Here is a 22321-nt window from a genome sequence, read left to right on the forward strand (position 1 = left end):
AAGTTGTTGTGAATAATGAACTTTTACATCCAGCCAGTAACACACCTGTACTACGGGGTTATATCTTGATAAGGAGCAATTTGTCATTATAGATAACTACTGTGGAAACCCACTGCTCTAAGCCATGATTAACATAAGGAGAAATCTAACTCAGACATTACATTACATTTAGGGCATTTAGCAGCCAACTCATGTCCAAAGTGACTTACAATAAGTACATTTGTCACAAGAAAGAAACCACAACATATCACCGTTGATAAAGTAGAAAAGATAGAAACAATATTCAAGCCCTCTTCCGAGCAAAGTAGACACAGTACACACATACTGTATATAGATATATATATATATATATACACACATATATATATATATATATATATATATATATATATATATATACACACATATATATATATATATACACACACATATATATATATATATACACACACACATATATATATATACACACACATATATATATATATACACACACATATATATATATACATATATATATATATATACATATATATATATATATATACATATATATATATATATATACATATATATATATATATACATATATATATATACATATATATATATATATACATATATATATATATATATATATATATATATATATATATATATATATATACATATATATATATACACATATATATAGGCTAAATAAAATAATAAGTGCTTTCTTCTGTGAGCATCGGGTGAAAATAGAAAGGTGTAAAGGCCAGCTGTAGTTCCTTCACAGCTCAGTGCTTTCATGAGGCCCAGACCCTGCAACTTTCTCAAATCAAATAATGTGTATGTTTGGTACAGACCAAAATACTCTGTGGTCTTTGGTATCTTGAAACAAATATTATTCTCTTGTCTGGTGACACACACACACACACACACACACACACACACACACACACACACACACACACACACACACACACACACACACAGAAATCACTTGAAAACAGCATTAAGGCAATCAACAGGTAGCTGCAGTTATTTTAGGCTATCTTCTGTTGAGTCCTCAATGCCTTGCAGAAAACAAATAGATGAGTATATTTTTCAAGGAGCACTTTTATATTTTTTTCAGATAGTATTAAGTATTAGAGCCCCTCCTTTATTCATTACTGACAATAAGTTATACAACTTTAAGGCCTAAATATACTCACAAACAGATGCATACACAGACAACTGTTTTCCCAGTTTGTTGCACTACCTAACAATGCTAAGACTAGCTAGCTAACGTTAACAATACTATTGCTAACGTTGCTAACACAAACATGAACAAAACAATCCTTTTAGAATCTACAAACATTTTTGAAATAATTCATCCAAAATCATAATAATGTTTTTAATGAAAAGAGATACTTTTATTCTGCACCTTTCTACAAGCTCTGTTGATGGTTTTTTAAAATTATTTTTTAATGATTTGTCTACATAAAAAACATTATCAAAATAAACTGAATACACTGTGACAAAAAAATAATAATGAGATTCTGCAAACTTTTTTCCCCCGTTTTGATTTCGAAAAAAGACTACAGTAGACTACCTGATAATGCCCAGAGGAAAAGTCATGACCAGGTAGCCTACTGTAGTCTTTTTTTTAAAGTACATTTAATACATGACAGCCCCCTTTCTGGTGATGCATTTTGACCATGATGAACATTATACCTGCAAAACATTATCATGTTAGCATTTTCATTGTGGAATGTTAGCATGCTGGTGTTAACATTCAGCCTACTGTACCTAACTAAAGCCTCAAAGAGCTGCTATCTCCTATCTTATTTTTTATTTTATTTTTTATTACATGATGTATTATGTTGAGGCTCCTGAGCTACACTAAAATCTTGTTGTGCGATTTGTGCGACCAAATTAGTTTCCCTTCCAGCTATTAAAATAATGATCTAATTTAATCTAATCAAAACTAATACTAGATTAGATTAAGTAATGTCAAGATGAAATGATGCAGTTAAAAAGTAGTTTCAAGAAGTTGTTGTTTTCCTGCAAAGTAAAAAAGGCATCAGACAAATAGAAGTCTACCTCAGTGGCAAAGCTGTTTTCTTGGCAATAGTCTTGTTTGTTTACAATAATTAAACTAATGAGTCCAAATTAACATGGTAATGATTTGTTGATGCTCAAATGCGACATGACGTACCTTAATGAGTGTCTTAAATTGAAGCCGCCACAGCTGATGTTGTGAGTGATAAGCAGGTGCCACAGTGGAAACAAGTTAATGACTCCTTGCTTTATTGTTTGTGTTTTTAAAATAGGTATAGTTTTGTGCATGACATGTTTTGTTCCAAATACATTTACTGATTGTATTACCCACACTCATCCACATTCATTCATTTCAAAAATTCCCAGAGTTTAGGATCACTTAATCTCCAGCCAACAGCTCTCATGGGAAGAGCTGGCAGGGATGTAGCTAATGGCTGCTACAAAACAAAACAAAGCTTCTAATCAGTGCAACAATGTTGTTCTGAGGTTTAATCAGCCGGAGTGAAAAAAGGAGACATTAGAGAAGACCATCAAGCTGACCATCGGCTCATTGAGTGCTGTTGGACGTTATAAATTATACATGCTATACGTTTAGAGAAGGGCAGGGGCTCCTTTGTTGATACTAACCACATTCAACAACAGCAAATGCCACCATGCATTCTGGCAATCTCTGGCCGTCTCCCAGCGTCACAGAAAATAACACACCACGCCTGCAGATAAATCCAATATGTTGTTCTGTTCCAAAAGCTGTGCTGAAACTGAGTAAGTGAATACACTGGGATTACATTTCACCCTCTACCCTCCCAGATGGCACCTAATCTCAAATTACAAACTGCTTCCAGACAGCCAGAGAAATGAAAAGTCCCAACTCTGAATTTATTCTGAGGGTAGTTCTCTATATCCACCTTCAAGAGTAACCAGTGCCAAGAAAAACTCATTAATGTGTTTATGAAAATAGGTCAATTATAACAAGCACACAAGCCAATTTGTGTGGTGAAAATAAATCACCTTGTAATAATATCTATCTGTCTATCATTAATGAATGGTAAATGTATAGTTAATTCAACTTCAGTTATTTCACTGTTGACAATCAATGATGGACTTTATAAATCATGTATAAAGCGGGGCTTTATTATGACTAGGGGCATCTGACACTAGATTGTATAATTGGTGAAAAAAATAATTTAAAAAAATAAAACAATACAATAAGAAAACATTCTAAGACATTTCAATGTCCCCTCTACACATGAACTACAGCATACATAAAAACGCTTTTGCAAAAAAAAAAAAAAAACTATAACTAAACTAATAAAATCCTCAAAATGGCTTGTACTCTGTCTCCCTCATTAAAAATTCCAGAAAATATGAACATTCAAATATTTTTCATTTCATAAGTTTAACTGCTGGACACAAGATGTGTCCTACTTCACTGTCCAGTCCATTCTATGTGCACTGGAAGCTTCAAGTTTCCATATCACACACATTGTGTATGCTGAATACTGGACAGGATTGGCTTCCAAACTACTTATGGTCGTAGCCTCCCTCGTAAAATCAGATTTTCACCAAGCACAGGGAAAATTTTCACTTTGAGCAATGAATGTGAAAACAGCCTTCTAGTCTCAAACTCTGCATACATCATACTACACAGTAAGATTCAAACACTCAACTTTAAGAAAGAGAAGAAAAGTACATTTTTGACTGGAGGGGACCTTTAAACTGTAAAATTATAGTGTGAGGCTGCGGCATAGTGTACACTTTCTTTATCAAAGACTCAGGTCTATTACTTTGACAACATTGTGTAGGCCTATAAATGTGTTTGTGGCACATACGGAAAATGCAGCCATCGTTTTATCATCAATTATACTGCTAATATGTGTTAAACACTGAAGAGGACTCTATTATCTACTTGGCAGGTCACAACCTCTCCACTTTATTGAATTTTTTTTAAAAGTACTCCAGTGGATTTATATAAATCTGTGTGAAAGCAATTGCTTATTGTTTATAATACTTTGTAAATGGTAAATAAATACTGTGTAGTTCATCTACAACTGCTTAAGACATGGTTTATAAAGCATTTCATTGTTTGTTAGCAGTGAAATAACTATGAATTAAGCATAAATAATTTTAAATTTAGCATTTATTAATGATGGTCACATAAGCGTTACCTCATCCTCTCACAACTTTCCTTAACATTCATTCGACTATGAGTAAGATTGCATTCATAACAGTGGTGAAAGAGGCCATTCGCCAGAAGGACAGTGTATTTATGTTTTGGACAGCAAAGGGACCATTGCTTTTTCTGTTGTAATGTAACATGTAAAAAACTGAGAGCAGAAAACAAAACAAAACCTCCATCAAATCATCTCTTCAGTTAGTAATTGCCTTCACTGTCATCCTTGGAGGTCATGACTATATAAAAGTCATGCAAACTGCAGTACTGGCTACTCATGTCATGAGCACTCATTATAATGTGGTCAAATGTGACTTCTGGGCAACTAATTCAGCATGGGTGGTGAACATATTGTGCCAGTAACACCAGCTGGGCATTTGTTAAAAGTCTAGTAAGCAACGCAGTGTGGCATTTGGTTTCATAGTGTTCTTTTGATGTAGAGCCGTTTCTATGTCATCTGGTTGGGGCTAATGAAGAGAAAGCAGGGGGATCAATGTCGCTGCTGCTGCTGCTGTTGGCCAGCAGTGCAGCTCGCTCTGCAGACACCCTCACATTTCTCAGTGGTGCCAAGCCCGATCCCAAAGAGTCTATTTCAACGCTGAGAACTCCCAAAAGGAGTGTAGAAAAACTATCCGGCAGAGCCAAATGGTCAATCGATTGGTTTCTGCACATCACAGAGAGAGAGGGGGACGAGGAGGAGGACGGAGAACTCGGGGGCTGCTTGTTGGGCTTAATGGAAAAAAATATGATCACAATGGTGAAGTGAAAATGACTGATTACATACAGTAATATCTGTACAGACAGAAGGGTCATTTCAGGAAAAAAAATAAAAACACACTTGTACCTCAAATCTCTCCACTCACTTCCATCTCCTCTGTATTAGCTTGTGAAGTTAAAGTGATGGCTATCAACAAATGAGCTACTCATTGGAGCGTGTCAATCTCTGAACTGTGGGACCATGCTTCAATTGAGATTTGTAGTGATACTGCACTGTACAGGAAATTGGATGGTGAATACAAAAAATGACAAAAGAGGAGGACTTCAAATTATAATAAGACTCTGTTCACATGGGCATTCATTAAACAGACAGTATCACATGCTGAGATTGCAAAATATTGCACCTTAAAAAAAAGGTGACTGACTTCACAAACTTCACATCTCCATATGCTTCCTTTGTTAAGTAGAGGTTCTACAATGTCGTTGCAAGGTTGCAAGACCCACCCACAGCAATACATTATGAATGACTCAGCCTTGCTGGTCAGATTGAATAAGAACAGTGCATCACCTCTCATCCTACCTTTCTGAAGAAATGTATGTGAATTTAAGGGGTATGATGTTTATTAAAAGGCCTCTCTCCACTCCGCTAACAGAGAGCACCAGTAGCTAATTTTAGTAGAAGTAGAGTCCACTAACATAAACTAACAACAACAGTTTCACAGAGCCCCATTTAAAGTAATGGCGATCAATAGTGCTCTGCACAAACAAATGGGAAATGGCTGAAATTTGGACTGTATGGTAATTTTAGCAAAATGTACATTTTGCAGTACTAATTCCATCAGTCCAACAACAGAGTGATGTCATCAATTTCACCAGTCTTCCGAGTTAGTCTTTCAGATAAATACAGTTAAACAAAACAATAATAATTTCAACTGTTTCTGAAATTTTATTAAACAGTGTTAAGATACCTAAACTCAACATTGCCTGCAGATGTGTCACAATAAAAAAAACTATGATGAAAAGAAGGGTCTATGCCCTTCAGTCTGCTTGAATATCTTGTCAATGTTATGAAATAAACTTAAGAAAATAAAAAGACAAAAATATGATGGAAGTTCTCTCTCCATTTAAGGAAAAACTGCAGGGCCCTGGCTGCTATTTGAGGATTTTTGGTATAAATGATTCCTCTCTGACAAAAAAGATTTGACTTGAAAAGAAAAATCAAATAATCAACTGTGAACAATCAGGAGTCACGTGGCCTCAAGCCTCACATTCTTCTATACAAGGATAAACACTGCAGAGACGGTCTGTTTGTGTTCACAGCTGAACACACTGAAGTTCTGTGGAGTTTGGTTACGAAACAAAGGGGAACGCAGCCCTTTCATTCTCTGCTAAATGAAATATTTTAGAGCCTCAAGAGAAGACACAGAGTGAAGCTAAATGAGCTATTATGTAAATAATCTGGGCATTTATCTATGTGGATCCAGCTCTAGACAGCACAGCAAAATTTCCTCCAGAAACTCCCAGTGTGGTACCTGACGGCGAGCTCAGCCTCCCAGCAGGCCTGACAATTGGACCTCACATATCCATGCTCGGCAGGCTGCATCGTGGGGCTGTTGGCCGAGCTCACACATACTCATGCGTCCTCTCACAGCCGATGGAAAGTTAATTAACTGCCTTTTGGAGGCAGCAGGCCTGTGATAGCTCGGCCACTGGCGCAGCCCTATTACCCAGCCTTTAACAGTGATGAATTAGCGCTCATTCCCGGCTGCCTGCCTCCCATCATTGGCGGCCTTAGCCCAGGGGAAGGAGCGCTGCAGTCTGCTTGATCCCTGTAAGTCCTACATCAGCTAGCTCCTATACAGGCAGGAGACCACAGTTTTAGTACATGGAGAGAAAATTAACAAAAGCCAATAATTAAGATAATACAAACAAACCCATTAGTGAAAATCAAGGATGCTCATTATTTCTCTTACTTTAATAGCACAAACAAAGCAGCTTTTTTTCTATTCCAGTGAGGATGATGGAAGATGGTGATCATGAAGCTGCAACAGAGCAATTATTTATTATCCAACTACATGCTAATGCTTTCTTATGATGGAAAAGAAACAAGAATTCTAGCAATTTTTAAAAAAAGATCTTGTTGTGCCAGTACAGTAACCCTCCATATGTGTTGGGTGAAACCTACAGTAAAGACACAACTTCAGTCAAGCGGGCGTTCTTGATCAGAACTCAGCCAAGCAAGCAGCGAGGCCTTGACAGCTAGCTCGCCTTACTGTCGCTTCAAAGTCTTTGACAAGAACAGACCTGAATGAAACGATCTATCACACACTCATTATCTCTGTTGGCTGAGAGAGACAAATCCTTTCATTAGTGGAAAAAATATTTAGATTGTAAAAACATGAAACTTTTCATGCCTCTGGAAGAAGCAGGGTTAGAGGATGAGGTGTGAGTGGCAACGCTGTGCCGCTGGACTATTAGAGTCTCATTAAACTGCAATATTTGAGACTGACCCTGTGGTTCACAATAACCAGACAACACTGAACATTTAGGGGAACTCTTAGGGGAAGACACAGATTTAAAAAGAATGGTCAAAACTGAAGAAGCAGATGCTGAGATATCCTGGCTTTAAGTCCTTCAAATAGTTTGTTTAAAAAAAATCTGGGTTATATTATATTTGAATAATCAAACTCAATAATGTCAATTGTTAGCAGTGTTGGGCAAGTTGCTTGAGAGATGTAATCATTGACTTTTCTACATATATATTACTGATATATATCGCAATACATAGTAACGTTGTATATATATATATATATATATATATACATATATTACATTACTAATTACTCAACAGCAAAGATAACTAGTTGCATTACTCATCACGAATATTACTCAGCCTAGCTCTAACAAACCTGTCTTTAAAAAACTCAAAATCCTCCATACCCCTACTCACATCTATATGATAAAGCGATAGTTGGTAAGACTGAACAAACCAGCAAGAGCAAGCTTAATTTTGAAAGTATCCAACTGAAAAAATCCCATCCCCTCCCTTCAGACCTCCCTCCAGAGCTACTCCTCCGAAACACATAACTACATGCCTAACTACAGACTGCCCCATAGCTCTTACTGGCCTGCTGCTTGTTCTGTTCAACAAGCTCTTAGCTTTTTTGGTCTAAAAATACATAAATAAACAGTTCTGTTAAACGCCACAATCATATTAACACAAGCCAAACAGCCTTCATGAATGTACATAGTCCAAAAAGGTTCGGGCTCAACAGTTACTGCCCACTGCTATGATTGTGTACTTAGTGCTGCCTGAGTTAGCTGCTGAATGACTCAGTGGCTCAGTGGCTGTGTACTGTGAGCACAGAGAATCGTTGTCATTGTCAGAGATGGGTACTCGAGTTTGCGACTTGGACTAGAGTTGTACTTGAGTCACACACTCAGTGACTTGAGACTCGCCCTCGAAAGACTTGAAACTTGACTCGGACTCAAGATTTGAGACTATTTTTTATGTTTTGGTTCATCAACATTAAGAGAATGACTGACAAGCTGAACGTCATTCCCTCATGCATGACCTTACGAATCTGGTGCGAGCTGCGCATGGCCACAGATGACAACAAGAACAACACTATGTCAACGAGCACAACAACTGCTGCTGCTCTCCAGTTTGTCATAAGCTTTGCCTACAGGAACTACACAGGTGCAAACAAAAGAATCACCAAATGCAACATTTGCAGAATGAATATAAAGAATGCTGGATCGACCACATCAAACTTTATCAGGCACCTGAAAACACACCCGGATAGGTCAGTCACTTGGTAATGTGAAAGTTAACCTCAGCACCAATGGACTGTTAGCAAACGTGTTTAGCTCAGTATCGGCTATCTAATGTTACCATTAGCTTGCTACTAGCTTTGTAGCTAAGGGAGGTTCACTTGATTAGATTGGCGTTCGCTGAGTGTTTGTTTGCTGCCACACATGCTGCTTTGCCATGACTATAAAAATGGTCGGTAACTTAATGATCCACTTTCTGCTACCACCATAGCAGGCTAACGTTAATCTGAGAGAAAGACCACATTAATTATTAACGTCAGCTACAGGCAGGTTACAGGTTTGTTGTTGACAATGTACATTACGTAGCGTTACAGGCTTATTAGGTTACCATTACACTGGGTTTGTGTTGTGTTTGGGATGTGTTTATTTACAGTAGATTATAAACTGTCATTAGTTGGAGACACAGTATAATTAATACAGGCGTACTCTGTTATTGAATAATAGGTTACAGGTATTATTTCAATTATTAAATAGTAATAATTATATAATAATATAATATAATTAATTAAATAATTATCATTATTTATTCTAAGCTGATCGGATGGCATGCAGCAGATGATAGAAAGCTCATTGCAAGCTTAAGAGACTTGAGACTTGAGTTAGACTTGTGACCAAAGATTTGAGACTTGACTTGGACTTGCAAAAAATGACTTGTGAGCATCTATGGTCATCGATAACCATAACCATATCCAACTACCTCATGTCGTAACATTATTGTTGTTTTGGATGTTAAGAGATTCTCTACAAATACACCAAAAATAATAATAATCTAAAATAACTTACTGGCCAACACTGTTAGACTCTCCTTGCCCCGTAATTAGTTGTATCCTGCAAGCTCCACTTCTCAGATCACCTGAGTCATTTTATCTTTGGAAAATAACTCCAGATCCACAAAAAATACTGAGTATAACGCTCAATGACTTGAGAACTTACTTTGACATGTACCATCAATAGAGTTGTTCACTTGTCAATTTCACATTGCTCAGATTAGAAAACAGTGTTATAACTCAAAACCCATAAGCACGATAGGGAGTAATGAGAACATGACAGTGGGAAACAAAGCGCACATGATGTAATTTAACAGTGCTTAAGATTTGTTCAATAAAGACATCCATTCAGGTGAAAGAAAATGTATTTCTGCTTATGCCTGCTTGTGTTCAAATGAATGCAACTGGGGCAGAGTATTCACGGAAATCTATAAATATTCCCCCAGCTCAAATGACAGGCATTGTGGTTATTTATAAATCTCATCCTGCTGAATGAGCTGAATGATGCGTCACAATCCCAAACAATCTCACAGATGCAAGGAACGATCCAAACCCTCTTTCCAGCTCCAGCACCATGGAGAAAATTGAGCGTGATTTTAATTACAAACAAAACAATAGCTGCCTCCAAGACAGAGAGGAGACCGTGACTTCATAATCAATGGCTGTGGGTGTGAAGACAACTAAATCCCAAGTCACACTCTGTTATTGAATCTCAGAGCAGGCCACTAATGACAAGTTTTTTTTTAAATGCAACTGTTGGTGCAATGGAGATAGAGAATGTACAGAATGGAAACATAAGCCACTGACAAGTTTAATGATGTATGGCTACGATTTGGGAGGAGACGAATACATCAGTGAGCCAGTCCACATCAAAGTGAGCCTAGATGAAATGAAGGCACAGTCGACTGAGTGGCGTGAGGCTAACTTTGCCCCTGCACAGCCTGCATGTTGATGTCACACACACATGCGCGCACACAAGCACGCACACATGCACGCATGCACGCACCATCCCACTTCAGAGGCAAAAACAGCGCAGCCATTTGTCAAGGGTATCGTGGGTTGAGTAAACCAGCCACTCACTATGCATCTCAGCACAAAATAATACCAACGTGAGCCAGGGGCAAATTAATATTTTGATGCATCAGGCAGTCCGTGGACTGAATTAAGCAACTTTGGACAGACAGGAGGATTTTTGTCTTGAAAACAGACACATAGAAAAGCCCTGAAAGGCAAGGTGAAAAACTGCTGATTATCTCATAGTGTATCCAGAAACTGACAGCGCACGTCTTTTTTTTTTCACCTTGTCTTTTTAAAACAACATATTCTGAAACAGATACAAAGTCATACAAAACTAAATTTAAGGACGAATAATCACAAGGGTACCTTGTCCAACATTGTGCATGTTTTACAATCTTATAGAAGATGTCTAAGACCTGGTTAGAAATGCTAATGCAATCGTATCACTGACCATGGAGACCAGAAAACAATAAGCACTCTTTCACTTCTCAACACTTTTTGCAGCGAGCTGAAGAACAACAGTAGAATGAACAGATTTCACCACAGTGGTACTCATTATAAAAGGCCGACATCTGCATTAGAGGTTGGTGATATGACAACCTGGGGCAACACCACAGCGGTGGTCGGACTTCATTAACATGTACAGCTTACTTCACGAGTTAGCAAAAAGAGACAAAGGAACAAATTAGCATCTTTGCTCTCCCAAGCCAACAACACTACTGAGACCCAGAGACACAGATGTTGGTGGGAGGGCCACGGTCAGATACATGAGGTTAACAAGAACACATGGCTGAAGAGCATGTCCAACAAAGAGCTTTGCAAGTTGAGGGACAAAGATCAAGCTCTGGGCCTTAACTTAACATGAGCATTAGAGTACAGGTTTTCACAGCTCTCCTTGGTTCTGGGAAACATTTTATTAGGTTGCATTCGGGGAACCTGCATTGGGTTGGGCTGGATTGAGTCTAATTAACCTCATGTCTATTTGGATTGAGTCTGACTGTGCTTGGGTGCCCTTATGATATGGTCTGTACTTTTTGAATTCCAATGTCCTGGTTCAACATTTGGGACCAGTGAAGATCTCTAATCTGAATGCATCCCATGAGTTGATCAGTTGCCACATAATCAGACATCCAGCAAAACAACCAAGGACTGGGGAAGCTCTGTCTAACACCTACACCAATGTAAGCCAAGCCCCAACACCTATGTGACCACACAGGAGAAGATGATGCAAATATCATCATCATGCCACCAGACAATCAGAAGTGTGGAAGTGAAGTATAACTCCAAGACAAGTGCCCTTTTAAGTGATGCAAAGGCATCAGAAAACTTCCAAGTGCTTGTGGGATCATGTAACTGCATCTGAAACCCCTTTCATCCACACCTGACATCTAAATTGGGCGTCCAACCAACAATATTTCTAACTTTCCAAAAAAAAAAAAGTTTCTTTGGAGGCCTTTGTTTCAAGACCTACAGCATGAAAGCTCAAAGCTAACATAGCGAACAGCTGACGGATACTTTTTACAGTGGAGCTCAACACACACAGCAGGACTGAGAGTTTGTGTTCAGAGGAACATGAAGTTTTAAACAGTGAACTTAACGTGACAACACAAGTTTACACTAAATAAATGTACTGAACTTTAGCTGAGTACAGTCTGGAGGAAGTACTGACGTACTTTAAGTTTGGAGTTACAGACACTTTGCATCTGTGTATAGTTTATCAATCTTAAAGGTACAAGCAGTGACCAAGTGGTGGAGTAGTGGCTTGAGGGCACAAAGACCTCAGTGCAATGACTGAGACAACTGACACTGAGACACAGATTTTTTCCTAACTTCTGTGTCCGATTTACTTTTTCCTAATTCTCTTTCTACAGTTTACAGATAACTTTTTGTTTTAAACCTATTTCTTAAATCAATATAAAATATAGTTATTTTTTTCCTCAACATTTTAATGGTGCTTTTGAAAAATTAAGGCATTCGTCTATGAAGGACTGTCACTCACACACACGCCGGCACAGACAGAGACACAGACACCCTGCTCCAAGTGGCAATGTAATATACATATATATATATATATATATATACATAGTCATTTGTTCAAAATAGTGCTGGCTCAGTATTCAAGAATGTTTATATAGAGTACAAGAAATTAAAGCAATTGTTCATTCAGTTCTTAAATTGTAAAATTTGTTCTCTTAAAAAGGTAACAAAAAGAACCGATAGCAGTACCATTAAAGTACCGGATCGATAAGCAGTATCGGTAAGAGTAGTAGTACAGCGGCTGTAGCTCAGGGGTCGAGCCAGTGTCTTGTTATCGGAAGGTCATCGGTTAGATTCCCCTGGTCTGCATGTCGAAGTGTCCTTTGATACTGAACCCCAAACTGCTGGTTGGCACCTTGCTTGGCAGCCACCACCATCAGTGTATGAATGTATGAATTACTGTAAGTCGCTTTGGACAAAGGCATCTGCTAAATGCCCTAAATGTAAATGTAAATGTAAATGTAGTACTGTTAAAATCTTAACGATACCCTAATCCCTGACCACTGCGTGGCCAAGTGTCTGTGGGCAAGAAACTGAACCCCGAATTTCTCACAAAGGCATAGCCATCTGTGTGTGAGTGTGTATGAATGGTAGGTGCTCCCGATAAGAAGTTGGCACCCTGCATGGTAGCCTCTGCCACCAGTGTATGAATGTGTAAATGCTGACTTGTGTTGTGAAGTACTTTGAATGGTCTGTAAGACTATCAAGGCACAATATAAATTAAGTCCATTTACTATTTGTTAAGCTTTCTTTTTATCACACGTAAATACCAGTGCAACCACATCAATGCCTTTATAGAAGCTGTCGAAAAGTTTGCTTCTTTATCACCGTTTGGGTGATTCATCGCATTCTCTTTGAAGCCCACATTTATCTTTTATTCTACAACACAGGGTAAAACGGACTGAGATATTTTCTTCACCACAGAGTTTGTTTAATGTGATGAATACTGCCAAGTGGTTTGTAAACTAGTTAGCAGTGGTCTAGTTTGTCACTACTGACCGCTGCTCCGTTCCGTTAATGTTATGTCGTAATGTCTTGTGACAGCCTAAATAGTAATCACAAACCTGTGGCCTGCTTAATGTTCGTATTGCAACCCACCCCTGCATCCACACCATCCAATAGAGCCCAAATTGGAAGTGATCTGGACAACACTGAATAGAGACCATAACTACAAATACAAAGGCCAAAGACAACCACACTTACTTCAGACATTGGACGGCTTTGAAAGCCTGCAGTTACCCTTACTGAGCCTTCATTAAAAAAGCAAAAGCAGCCAAAAACGAACACCAGATCAAAAGGAAAAGCAGATCACACTGAAAAACGATCACATTGTCTTCCCACATGAGGCTGGAATTTCTGTGGAGTTACAAAGGGCTTTTTCCAGAATCAAACTGACTGTGTTTTTCAAGGCTGGCAATATGTTGAGCCTGAGCCTGGTTTATCTGAGTGAGCACGCTGGCGAACATTACTGAGGAGGAGTACACCGTACATTAATGAGTCAAAACATCACATCCACAAACACAGGAAAACAGAACAGAGCCAACTGTTCCAATGCTTTACACTCATTTACAAAACATCAAACCTGTACATCTTCAGAAATTCTAATTAAAGAACATATTCCCTAAAATGACAACATTATTGTAAACTACAGCATTACCTCGGAAGCAACACTTGACAAAACAGTCTCATCACAAGGTAGCTGTTCAGGAGATTTTGACCATATCACCAATGTTAAAGTGCTCGTTAGTGTTCTGTCCCTCCTGCAATGAGGGATGGACAGAATAGTGCAGAATATGAAGGGGACATACACAAGACCAGCTGTCAGCCAACTGACCAGCTCTAGAGTGCTTGTGACCTCTTTCAGACAGGTTGGCTGCTGTCAAGCCCACCATCAGACCAGCCTGCTGCTACATTATTTAATTTTGATAATATCTAGGGTACCTGGCCACTACTGGGAAAATATAGTTAAACTAGTGTGCCGTTACTCTACATTGTATATCATATGACCTTCATGGGATCGGTGGCGTTTGCTCAGTTGTCATAGAAGTGTGTACATTTTCAATTGAGAATGCTAAGGACTTCTTCATGTAAGCTTAAAAGCTGAGTTTTAAAGTTTATACTTGACTTTTGAAACGGCAGTCGTCCTTCTATAGTAAAATAAGTATATAAGTAAGTAAAGTAGCTGGCCATGACCTACGCATGTGCATGAAGTAGCCATGAATTTTCTTTGGCAAATGAGACTACAGAAGTTGTCGGGGACATTAAACATCACCATGCCAAACACGGAGACTCATCTACTCACTGTCTGTACAGGCCGACTTTAGTTACAAACTATTCTAACTCTAACTTTACAACTTTTAGATTGATTCATTTTATATTATAGAAATGTATTGAAAAGCATATGTAATTGTGTAGTAAGACACTTAGTGGTGGTGACATTTCACATTTAGTCGTGACCAAATTGTAGTCTGTTTAGAGCCTAGCATTAGCTTTTTACTAATAGCAATTTAATTTACACTTCGAAAATCCCAAAAGTTGTGCTCATCTGTGAGATTATTTTGCTATTATTATTAAGTACCATAAACTTGTGATTGCAACAGAGCTTATTTTCGGTGATGGTCCAAAATCCAATTCAAAAATCCTATCAGCTTTTTGTAGAGGGAACCAGGGCAATGCTAACTTCCAGGTCCACCAATCTCCCTCCCTCTTGTTGTCCAGCAGATGACCAGGCCCATGAAAATCTCTGTCAGTGTAACTGGCACATTATTATTTCCCATCTGTATTTTCAGTGGCTGCCTGGTGTTAATGGGTTGACACTGTGTTTTTCTAGTGGTTGGTTTATAAAAACAAGCCCATACAGCAGATTGTGAGGCATACTTTCCCCGCCGGTAAATACACTGTCACTTTGGCTGTCGCAGCTGCAGTGTTTCTGGGTTTATCAGGTGTAGCAGACAGGCTAGGTGGTGGGGGAGTGGCAGGGCAGACAGGCTAGGTGGTGGGGGAGTGGCAGGGCAGACAGGCTAGGTGGTGGGGGAGTGGCAGGGCAGTCTGGCAGCAGCCCACCATGCAGCTGGCCTGCTTGCGCCACCAAATTGGCCTAGAGAAACTCTCACAGTAAAGCAGGCTCCAGAGGATGAGAAGACGGGCCGAAGAGGTCAGTCTATCGGTGTAAAGAGGTCGGAGTGTTTCCTTGCAAAACTACAGCTGAAACACAGCTGAAAACAGACATTACCAGAATAACACAATATACTGTGTGAGTTAACAGTTTAAGTCAAGTATAGAGAACACAACCAAAGAAGCCAAGCAATCAAAGGCAGAGTCGGGTGGGTCTTATAAGAACCAAAGTGGGAGCCATAAAAATGGGAGGCTAGGAGTGATAGTAGAATGCATTTTATACTGATTTCCCTTGTTATTTCCATGAACTTTAAGAGTAAAACAACCATGTGATGCGTTGGTAGATATTGTCACAGTCCCACAACGCTATTGCAACATTTTAGAACTAAGTGAACTAAGCAATGTAATAATGTTTAGTGAAGAGCAGGATCACCATGAATCTACATATTCAAGAGCATAAAAGTCCAAAAGAAAGGAGTAATCTATTCCCTCGCTGTTACCTTTTCCTGCCGCTGACGCCTTTAATCTAATTTAAAACAAATATAAGAGCCAGATGATCTGTCTCTAAAGCTGCATCAGTGAACAGCAGCAGACTGCTTCACAGTGTGATTTTACCTGCAGCAGTGTGTCACTTCCTCCATTCCTCTCAGGGGTTTAACATAATTGCATTTGTTATCCAATCTACACACCTACCTCATATTGTAAGTTCCAGCCTGACCCAAACGTCATTCAACACAACTCTCTGGGCAATTGTAATTGATGTGCACTTGTTCTTCATGTTCTTTAGCAAATACTTCCTAATAGAGCGGGACAGCTCAAGACCTCACTGTAATCACAAGTGTTTAGCACTCATTCTTTATACTCTCTTCATCTCCACAGCTAATTAGAATCAATAAACATGGTGAACAAACAAGACTCATTAGGGCTTTCACTATCTTCTTCCTCCCTGGACAAAAGCCTATAGGGTGAGACGAACCTGCTTTTAGAATTGCTCTCAAGCTCTGTGCTGGATACTCGATAGATATAGTGAGCGTAGCATCAAGAATAAAAATCCTTTGAAATTGCCATGAAGCTTTTGAAGCCTATGTCCCACTGCTCAACGCTCTCAGGGTTTTCATCTCTCCCATCTCTCCTCATTTGCAGAGGAGCTCTCAGGGCCTCGCTGAGCAGTTGTAATGAACTCCAAGGAAATGCATCCACAGAGGGGAGGACTGCATGGACAGGCAGGCAGGGCATTACTGTACTGTATGTGCCGCAAGATGCTTTATGCAAATACGTTGCTCGCAGTAATCTACAAAGTTGTAGCAGTGCAGCAAGGCTTGTCACTCAGTTTCGAAGATATCTTTTAACTCTTTCGCTCATGAAGCATTCAGAAAGACAGAAGGAATTTGGAGGTAGAGATGTGTCATCACAGGGGTCTGTTCTGCCAGCTCTACCCCATAAAGTAGTCCTTTCCCCTACTGTGCTTCTACTTCATGTCTGTGGTTGAGATGGGTGTTGTTCATTTTCTATCTGAGTGGATTTGGAGACTGAGGAGGCCACCCACCAGCTTGTGCACAGCAGGTGGTGGAAGTCTTCGTGAGAAAAAGGAAACGACTGACAAACATAGAAACACTCAACAGCAGCATGAGGCATGGCAGGGTCAGAAATTAGATGTTGTATGAGGCTGTTAAGCAGAGTGATATATCTGTAAAGTAGCACCAGGACAGAAAGGTAATGAGATAGACTTTCAGGACATGGGCTTAGAGAGTTGTGATCTGATGAACAACAGTGACTTCATTAAAAACCCTTCGATTTACCCAAAAGATGCAGACTTCCATTTGCGACAGGGGTAACCTCTTCTACACGGAGGGGCAATAAGGCTTAGAGGAATCTCTGAGACTTCGACGGGCAATGAGGCGTGTCGCCTGCAACATAAAAAGAGAGAGGCACATTGAAGCAGTTCATAATAGACATTTCAACAGGTTCAAGAAGATGAAGTAGTATATTTTTATTCAAAATCAGACTGCAGGTAACGCATGGACAATGGCATGTTTCTTGTAGCATGAATGGTGCTGTTATGGGTTTGTTAGCACGCTAACACCCACTGAGCTGAACATTGCATTCGGCGGAAAGAGAGATTACTTCTGTTACTGCCCGCAGCATTTTAATGCCTTCAAATCAGGGCCGGGAACTCTCATATATGCATTATCACAACGGGCTGATTCAGCACACAGTGCACTCATTGCCAGGTAGCAGAGAAGGTGGAGGAGGAGGAGGAGGGAGAGGGGGGCTGGAGATTAGACATGATCAGAATATGCCAGGCTGAGTGTAATGTGAGATGACAACAAAGGCTGTGAGGAACAGATATGAACAGGAAGGAAGGAAGCACAAGACAAGAGGAAGCAGATTAGAATTACTTTCTGTTATCTCATGTGTTAGCATAATGACCTTCCTGGTTCAAATCTCTTGAGTTCCAGTACAGGAATTGCTAACAATACACGTAGTCATATTTTAACAGATAAGTTAAAGTATTGCACATAACACGGAAACAAACAGTGCATATATACATTTTGCTAAATGCCCTTTGTAAAGCCTGTGTCACACAATGAACAGTTTATTTTCAGTAATTGAATGCATACCTAAACACCGATCTGCCCTAACCCTTACCGAGGGGTGTGACAAAGAGCTCAAAGTGTTGACCTGGCCTCCAAATTCCCCAGATCCCACAAGAACAAGCATCTGTGGGATGTGCCGGAACAAGTTGGAGCCATGGTGGACCCACCCCCCAGCAGGACCCACAACAAAAGTCCCAGTGCCAGATACCACAGGACACCCCCAGAGGTCTTATGATCATGCCTTGATGGGTCAGAGCTATTTTTACCCACACAATATTTAGCAGGTGGTGTTAATGCTGTGGCTGATGGGTGTATTGCTTCTCTCCAAATAGTAAGATGAAGAGATTGATATCAATCTCATGTCTGTATGTTAAGTACAGAGCTGGAAACAGCAGAAGCGTAGCCTAGCTTAGAATAAAAACTGGAAGCAGGGGGAGACAGCTGGCTCTGTCTCAAGGTAACTTTACACCTCTAAAGCTAAGTTCTTAATTTTTACAGTCAAATGCAAAGATAAATGCGTAAAATCAACAATTTGTGTTTACATGCAGACACAATTTTATCTACAACAACCTACAAATTAAACAAAGGCCAAATTCAATGCAGATGTAGCAATATCCAAAAATATGGCTGCAGACTCCAGAGCTAGACAGATAGCATCCAAATACACAACATTTAATGTTTTGTTGTGTACTGTTGATTTTATTATTCAACAAAAAGGACTGTCTCTGTAAGAAAAATTCTGTAATGAATGTAAGGCAGGATAATTTCCTCAGCATGTCAGTGGCTAAAAACAGCACTTTTAGTGGACTTACCTTCGAAGATTGCAGTTGCCCTAAAGGATTACACTGCAGACATTACAGCCATGCTACAAATAATCATTTACACACCAAAACATGCAAATATAGGGCCCAAGTTTAAAAATAATTCCCCTTAAATAATGTAAAGTTTCTAAAGTTTTAAAAGTGAAAGTATCTGATTAAGATTAGATTTTGGTCATGGTTCAAAGAAAATAACATTTACTTTTGGTACTAGACAACAACTGTGGTCTTAAAGTCAGACACTTTGTACATTTGAACACCCACCCCAGCCTCCTACCTAAGAGTGCGGTCGCAACTTCACACTATTTTGCCTTCGCTTCTGAGAATATATAGTCACTACCATGCACAAGATTGAGATTTACCAATGCTTTCCTGTTGAGGAGAGTCAACTTATTGTCCACATGATTTGCGTCGGACGCTATACAGTACAAACAAGCTTAACTATCTCATGAGCAGCGAGCCAATCCAGGCAAACCTTATCTGTACAAATAGAACGCAAGTCACCAAGAGCAGTAGGGAGGGAGGGGCAGGACATGGGCATAAGGGTGAATGGAAAAATGGCCATAAATAAGCCACCTATACATCACCTCATGGTTCCCTAATTGCTGCTGCTGGCTGAGTAATGGAAGAAGCAGCCGCTTGTCATTGAAGCATCCCCTGGTGAGGGGTGAAACGCGACTGGTACACTAGATAATGTGCTGCCTCTGGATGACTTTGACCTGTTGTCTGCTGCTGACTGGCACAGTCAGCTGACACTACTGAGGCCAGTCCCACTGCACACTCATAACACATCACAACCTTCAGCGAACACACTACCTGGGAGTTACCTGACAGTGGTTTTAGACTTTCCTGTTTTCACTGTCTTCTTTCCTAGGAAAAAAATAAGTCCTTGCAAAGTCATTCTCCTCAAATGTTTTGTTTTTTCTTCTTTTTAAAAAAAAATGTGTTCTTTTCTATTAGTGACAACAATAGCGCCTGTGTGTGATAGACACACAAGCATCAGAACAACCACACAGAGAGACAGAACATCTTCTGCTACCATCAAAGGAGCTCTCCAAGCAGCGGTGCTACTGGAGAACCGAAACCCAGATACTCACATCCGTCCTGGACTTTACTGCTTGACATCTGGGAATTAAGGAGCATTTAAGTTGGCCTTGATGAACTCATAAACCTTCAAGGTGGACAGGTGAGGGAACATTAACCTCAAGTGGGTGGGTAAAAGGTGATATAAAAATGAGCATTAAAGAGATCACTGTGATTAGCCTGAGAAAAGAACAAGACAGGATTGTATGTGAGGAATAACGGAATAATTGTTGAGCCTTGAAGGGATGATGACTTTAGAGAGGAATACTTTGGGTTTAGTGTGATCACTCAGTCTTGCCAACAAGCACTGACACTTTGGCATACCCCTACCAAAAGGCACCAGTTATTTTAACTTTTTATGAGGATAGCATAAGCCTGCAGCAGAATTAAGTTTTGGGAACTACCATGCCATATTTTTTTGGATTAAAAGCAGAATATATGGTGGAAAATTTCCCAGTTTGACGGACTGTTTACCATGTGTGTACTACTTTGAGATAATAATTTTAAATTTTTTAAATGAATTAATTGCATTTTGTCTTGACTATATTGATAGGATCTACTGCATCTTAAGTTCAACCAAGACTACCTGAGAAGTTCTGTTTTCAAATGTCACCCTGTTTCATAAGCAAACACTGTGAACTTACTAACAGGATTAAACGCTCCAATAAACAGTAACAACCATATTTAGCTGCTATATGAACATAGTTAAAGTATCTTAAAAGAAAAAGTGGCTCTTGCAGATTAACTGTATAATTTATCTCACTTTATCATCACTTGTGACCCACTAGACATTACAGCCATGCTGCAATTAATCATTTACACACCAAAACATACAAATATAGGGCCCAGGTTTAAAATTCCCCCTAAATAATGTAAAGTTTCTAAAGTTTTAAAAGTGAAAGTATCTGGTTAAGATTAGATTTATATATAGTCACTACCACGCACAAGATTGTGAAAGCAAAAACTTATAACTTATCTCACTTTATCATCACTTGTGACCCACTAGATGTGTGTAACACTGTCAGTAACTACAAAGACCCTGCCCTCTGCCTGTATTTAACAACAGTGCTGTGTGAGGTTGTAGCGACCAGGTTACATCGCTTTCCCCATCTTCTCTATGCTCGGTCTGTCATGGATGTATAAAGAGCTGCAGGTCCATGTGTCTGTTTGACTGAGGGCAGGGCTGAGCTACACACACAGGCGGAGCAGGGAGGCAAACAGCAGGTAGGAGGAAGTGTGCACTTCAGCTGCATTCAAACAAAATCCGCAGGCTTGTGTGGAGGTGTGGAAGTCTTTATTTGTGCTTTAGAATGTAAACACTGTGAAACAAAACAACATTTTATTTCTCCGATTCACAGCTCTCTCTCGCTCTCTCTCTTTGTAAAGTTATGAATAGGCACTATTTTGTACATTAATTCACATCACCAACACAACAAACAAACAAACCAACAATGTGTAAGTCTGTCTCTCAGTACTTTCCTACGTTCATGCCATGTCTGCAGCACTCAAGCCCATTTGTTCCCACTAAAAATATACATTAAATCTTTAAATCATTAACAAACAGCTCAGTTATTTGCTAAGACAGCAGGGCAATGTAGTACTGGGCACAACAATGAAGAGCTATGGGACAGAGGAATAAGATGTATCAGGCTTTGGATACATATAAAGACAGTGAACAAATATCAAGTGAACAGTGCTGTGGCTGCAGTGGGTTAAGGCTAATAATAAAAGGCATATCAAGTGCATTTCAGGGTGTCCAGGAACAATATAGTTGAAAAATAAACTAGTGTTTAGTCTTCTTACATCTCAGTGGGTTGAAGAGAAGGGCAAAGCTGTTTTCCACCAAATAAAACACTAACATCAATTTCCTTTCTGTATCCCTGGTTTATTATGGATTCTCAGAATGAGTTAGAAATGAATTCATATCTTAACTTGTACATTTGACCTACATTATTTTTTTTATTATTTATTTATCATTTATTCATAGTGGTTTTAAGGCTGTTTTAGAGTGGCATGAAATGAAACATCATGAACCTCCTGAACTGAACTCACAGTGTCGTTAACCACAACAGCTAAACTTTAATTAACTGCTCATCCTAATTGCAACACATTCAAATTACAGCCACTTTTACATCACTGCAG

The 22321-nt window shown here is 39.3% G+C and overlaps 1 protein-coding gene across 3 annotated transcripts in view; it reads right to left on the reverse strand.

The window, feature by feature from the left end:
- Positions 1-22321, reverse strand: part of iqsec1b (IQ motif and Sec7 domain ArfGEF 1b) — a 225815-nt gene that overhangs the window by 128082 nt on the left and 75412 nt on the right. For 2 of the 3 annotated variants that reach the window (XM_073467945.1, XM_073467944.1), the window contains one exon: positions 17481-17588. The exons of the other annotated variant lie outside the window; for it this stretch is intronic. In XM_073467945.1, coding sequence (XP_073324046.1) covers positions 17481-17588 — 108 coding nt within the window. The remainder of the gene's footprint in view (positions 1-17480; positions 17589-22321) is intronic. 3 annotated transcript variants of the gene reach the window in all.

The sequence above is a fragment of the Pagrus major genome, chromosome 6 (genome assembly GCF_040436345.1).
Source record: "Pagrus major chromosome 6, Pma_NU_1.0".
NCBI lineage: Eukaryota > Metazoa > Chordata > Actinopteri > Spariformes > Sparidae > Pagrus > Pagrus major.